At 39.7% G+C, this 4,632-nt stretch overlaps 1 protein-coding gene across 1 annotated transcript; it reads right to left on the reverse strand.

Moving 5' to 3' along the window:
- Positions 1–332: 332 nt before the first annotated feature.
- On the reverse strand, positions 333–4,245 carry LOC308387512 (complement C1q-like protein 2; the record flags this gene model as incomplete). Its single annotated transcript, XM_080867618.1, has 5 exons — positions 333–1,265; positions 1,369–1,503; positions 2,789–2,842; positions 3,746–3,799; positions 4,059–4,245. 5 exons carry the CDS (start codon positions 4,243–4,245, stop codon positions 985–987), a joined length of 711 nt encoding a protein of 236 aa, XP_080723744.1. The 3' UTR covers positions 333–984.
- Between the last annotated feature and the right edge of the window lie 387 nt (positions 4,246–4,632).

The raw sequence follows: 4,632 nt of genomic DNA on the forward strand, positions 1-4,632 counted from the left end.
CTCTGTAAAAGAGACATTGAACTGAGAAAACTTTGTTGTTAAAACGATTAAACATACAATAATGTTATTGGTTCTTCTCCTTATTATTATTATTAAAGTCACGATTTGTCATAGTCCCCCAATCCTCTCTGTGCTGGCCTACCATTTTCTCTCCCTCCTCTTTATGTGTGTGTGTTAGTTTTTGTTCAGGGACAGGACTCATTCTGCGTTTCCACCTGTGATAGTAACTCCCAGCATGTGTAGATTTGATTGCTGCTCTATGTATAAAACACATGAAAAGAAATCAACAATGCTAGTTCAAAGATGCTTTTATTTTGAAAGTAAAGAATTTAAAGAAATGAACCCGAGTAAGTTTACAGTCAGTTATCTGTGTCTGCATTTGGATTCGGATGGAAAATAAGGAAACATTCCTCCACAGCACTGACACACATTTTATATCAAACTAAATCAGCTGTTTACAGTTTTATCATGATAGTCAGATTAAGTTTAACATCTGTTAAGAGTTTAAGAAAAACACCTGCATGATTATCAAAGAAGAGAAAAAAACTGTTGGATTTTGCTCAACTTAACAGGAAAGACTCCAGTTAAAAGCAAACATGTGGGCCAGCAGTCACCAAAATAACAGACTGACCAACACAGGACAGTGGAGCCAATAAAAAACGATGCAGTTTACCAACTTATAGAAAATAGTCAGGACCTAATGGAGGAGCAGCACTTTGTGAAGAGCCGACTCGAAGAAAGGACAAAGAGAAGAGAATCACTGAGCATGTAACTGGATTTATTTGAATCAAAGATAACAAGAAGAAGTAAATTATCTGAGTCAGTAGAAACAAATAAACACAAAACTAGAACCCAACCAGAAAGAGAGAGAGAGCAAGAAACTGATTCCAGCAGGTGATTTACTTCCTGTTTTACTTCTAAAAATGGCTAAGCTCCGCCCACACAGGACAGGCCAAACAGGAAGTGTTGGAGCTGTCACACCTCTCACATGGTGAAGATCAGATGACCACTGAAGGTGGTGTGATGATTTTGATTGTCATATATCCTTCTACCATCGAGGAGACGCACAAACACCTGATCTCCAACCTCTAGAAGCAGTGAGGCTCCATTAGAGCCACTCAGTTCTCCAGCTGCTGTTTGGTGTTCATATGCAATAACAACGAGCCCTTGATTCTTGTACAAATAAGCACCTACAGCAACACCACCATGTCCAAACATGTGCAACTCAAAGTGGTAGACTCCTCTCACTGGTGCAGTGAAAATACCTGTGGGACATTTGTTTTTGTTAAAAGGAAAATCAGCTGTTAGAACATCTGGAACATCAGCCTGACATCAACATAGCTGAGAAGTGACATTCAGTGTTATTACCTGTGGATGGGTTGTAGGCATTTCCAATGTTCGTGATAACATGTTTGAAGACCAGAGTGGTCTCTGTGTTAAAGGGTCCGACGTATGGTCCAGTGCCTGGAAGAAGCACAGCTGCTGAGAAAGCCACATGTGTGGCTGAGAGAGAGAGAGAAATGTCATTATTTAAACTTCCTGTTGTAGAGTTAGACTCTTCCCAAAAAAGTGACCATGACAAAAACTTTAATCTCCAATGAAAGAAATGTTTGACAGCTGGAAGCGTTTCACTGTCACAGAAGAAATCAAACTCTGTGACTTGAAAATGAAATTTGATCAAATCTAACTTTGAGGATCCTAAACTCGTCCTTTAGATCAGACAGGAAGTTATTTTGTAGCTTCTGCCAAGACAACAAACTGTGTTATTCAGTCTTTTAGTTGCATTTTGGTTTGTGCTTCAGAAAAACATAAGCTCAGTTTAATGTCATTCAGTTTTCAAAAAACAGGAAAAAGGAAACTGTGCATGGCTTTAAACGCTTATCCAACAGGTGCTCATCAGCAGGGTGAACACGAGTTCAATACAAAACAGGAGTTCGTGGGGTCACCTGTTTCTGACAAGATCATATAAAAATAAAACATTAAAATAGACTAATGTGTATCAAGTCTGAGTCTTCATCAAGGTCTGACAAATATACAGTCAGTCAGGATTAAATCCCAGCCCTGAGTGGCTCTCACCCTACATCTGTGCCAATGTATTTTAAACCTTAGAGCAAACTCATTTTTCAGTGATGACAGATTTCTTTAGGAGAGAAAAAACATGATGTTTCTGCCATTTAATTCTTTGTCTAGTTCTTTTTGTCTTCAGCGTAGTATAAATGACCATGGAGAGGTTTTTATGAGTAGGAAAAGCCATAAACCTGATAATAACTAATACAGAACTCTCACTGAAACAGTGAAAAGTCCAAAAGTTTATGGCCTTGTTCATATTTTCCTAAGCTGACCAGGGGGTCAGATTGGAGTGTTCGGCAAGTCAATTCTGGCCCCTGGGCTTAAAGTTTAACACCCCAGCCGTAGCAGATGCTAAAAGTGAAAATTGCCAAAATACAGAGGTCCATACATATAAAAACTATATGAAGACTCAGAGGCAATATGTATTTCTTGGTAAATTTCTCCAGGAATTCAATTTCTTTTTTGATAATTTTATCCTAGAGTCCCTCAGAAATTCTTTTTTCATAATGTAATTCAGAAAAGTGGATCCAGTAATTGTACTTGATGTGTAAAAACACTGTGTGTACTAAAGTTATTTCTGTGAATAAAATAAAAATGTTCAAACACAGTGACACCACTTTATGAATAGATTGATAGCACTGACATATGTTGATCCGCCAAAAGTAAAACATCTGCACAGCCAGTAAATGCACAGTCAGATAAGATTTCCACACAGTACCTTGTAGCTCCTGCTTCAGCGCGTCAATCTCAGTCTTCAGCTTTGCTGCACCATCTGAAAAAAGCAAAGAGATCAAACAATCTCACTGACAGCACACAGTGATTCACATGTTTTTATCTGTAAGTAAGAAAGTAACTGTGACTCTCATTCTGTTCATGCTACACCGAGCGGTGGTCTCCCCCACGTCCCCTCATCCTCCACCCCACACACTGCAGAGCCACAGGACCACACCTCCTACAGGTGCTGGGTGGAGAATGGTTGAAGAAGCAGACTTGTTTGACTGCATCACTGATTCTCATTTGAAATCTGTGCAGTTTCACGCTGTCATGTTTATCCACAGTCTGTCAACTCTCCACTTTGTGTTTCCCTCTCTCTTTCACTGAGACATGAACCCTAGACTGTATGTAAACAATGGCGTTATCATGCCACTATAGCTCTGCTGGTTGAGCAGGTGACCAGTATTGATTATACTTACATAGCACCTTTCTACTCAGCTGACCACACAATGTGCTTGTATTCATACACATACTTTTGATCTTTGTCTAAGAGCTTTGCCTAACACACTCTGATAGAGGCATGTCGCCCAAAGAAGCTTCAGCATGTGGAGCCAGAGAGCGATCCACCAACCTTCCAGTTGGTAGATGAGCTGCTACCACCTGAGCCACAGCTGCCCCGTATGCTGAAAGACTGCAGTGCAGCTCATTTGCCCTCGCTCTCTCCCTGCTTTACCACAAATAAAGACAATGTTGGTGGTCAAGTTGCCTCTGTGATGAACCACAGATTTTCTAGCACAGTAGCGCCACCTGGTGGACAGATTTATAGGAGTAACATATGTTGATCCACCAAGTTTTAAGTCAAATATTTACACCCTTTATATTTTAGCATCAAAAACGTGTCAGCTGCAGATTTTTTTAACAGTTAGAAATGATCAGAGCCATGATGATTTCCACACAATACCTGTAGACTGCAGCTTCAGCTGGTCAATTTCACTCTTCAGCTTTGCGGTCTGTTCTGAAATAAGTGCAAAATAAAATGTATTTCCCTGGACCATCAATTTCTTTAAGGATTGGCCAATATTTCTATACTTACTTTTATATTTCATTTCTATACAAAATATTTATTTTCACAAGAAAACAAAACCATGAATGTTTGTCATTTCAGTCATTCTGAATATTTACGAGTGACATTGATATCTCTCTAACACAACACTGGATCATATGCCAATTTGTTTTTGCTGTTACTTCTCTCACTACCTGACATGATACTGTACCTTGAGTCTTTTTCTGTAGGACCGTGATCTGCTCTTTCTGCACAGCCACTGAGGCGGTCAGCTGTCTCAGCACAGCTTGGGTGTCCTGTGGACAGGGTTGTTGGTTTGAAGACTTATCTGCTTCAGCCAGATTTGCTGAAAGAGTGCAGACTGAAAGCAACAGCGAGAAAAACACAATGACCTCCATGGTGATATTGTGTCCTCTGCTACTCCGACTGAGCTTTTTATAGCATGTCAGACAAAGGTGTGTATATGGGGAGGTTACTTCCTCCAAACTTCCTCCCACAGACACAGCAAAATCTGAAACTTTCACTACAACACAAGTAAAGACTTTATCAATGAACCATGAATATCACATTTTCATCTTGTTACACTTTGTGAAGCTGGTCACGTTTTGTTTCTCTTTTCAGACTGTTGGAGATTGAGGAAATCTTGAGGGAATGAGGAAGAGGAATGCAAAAGAGATGAACGGATAAAACACCAGCTGAAAGGTGCTGTTTAATTACATTACTTGTGAGGTCAAACCCAGTCATATTTTGGTCTGTGGCCTTGTATTTTTGTAGCTTTGAAATTA

Source organism: Rhamphochromis sp. 'chilingali' (genome assembly GCF_963969265.1).
Source record: "Rhamphochromis sp. 'chilingali' genome assembly, chromosome: 19".
In the NCBI taxonomy this organism is placed as follows: Eukaryota; Metazoa; Chordata; class Actinopteri; order Cichliformes; family Cichlidae; genus Rhamphochromis; species Rhamphochromis sp. 'chilingali'.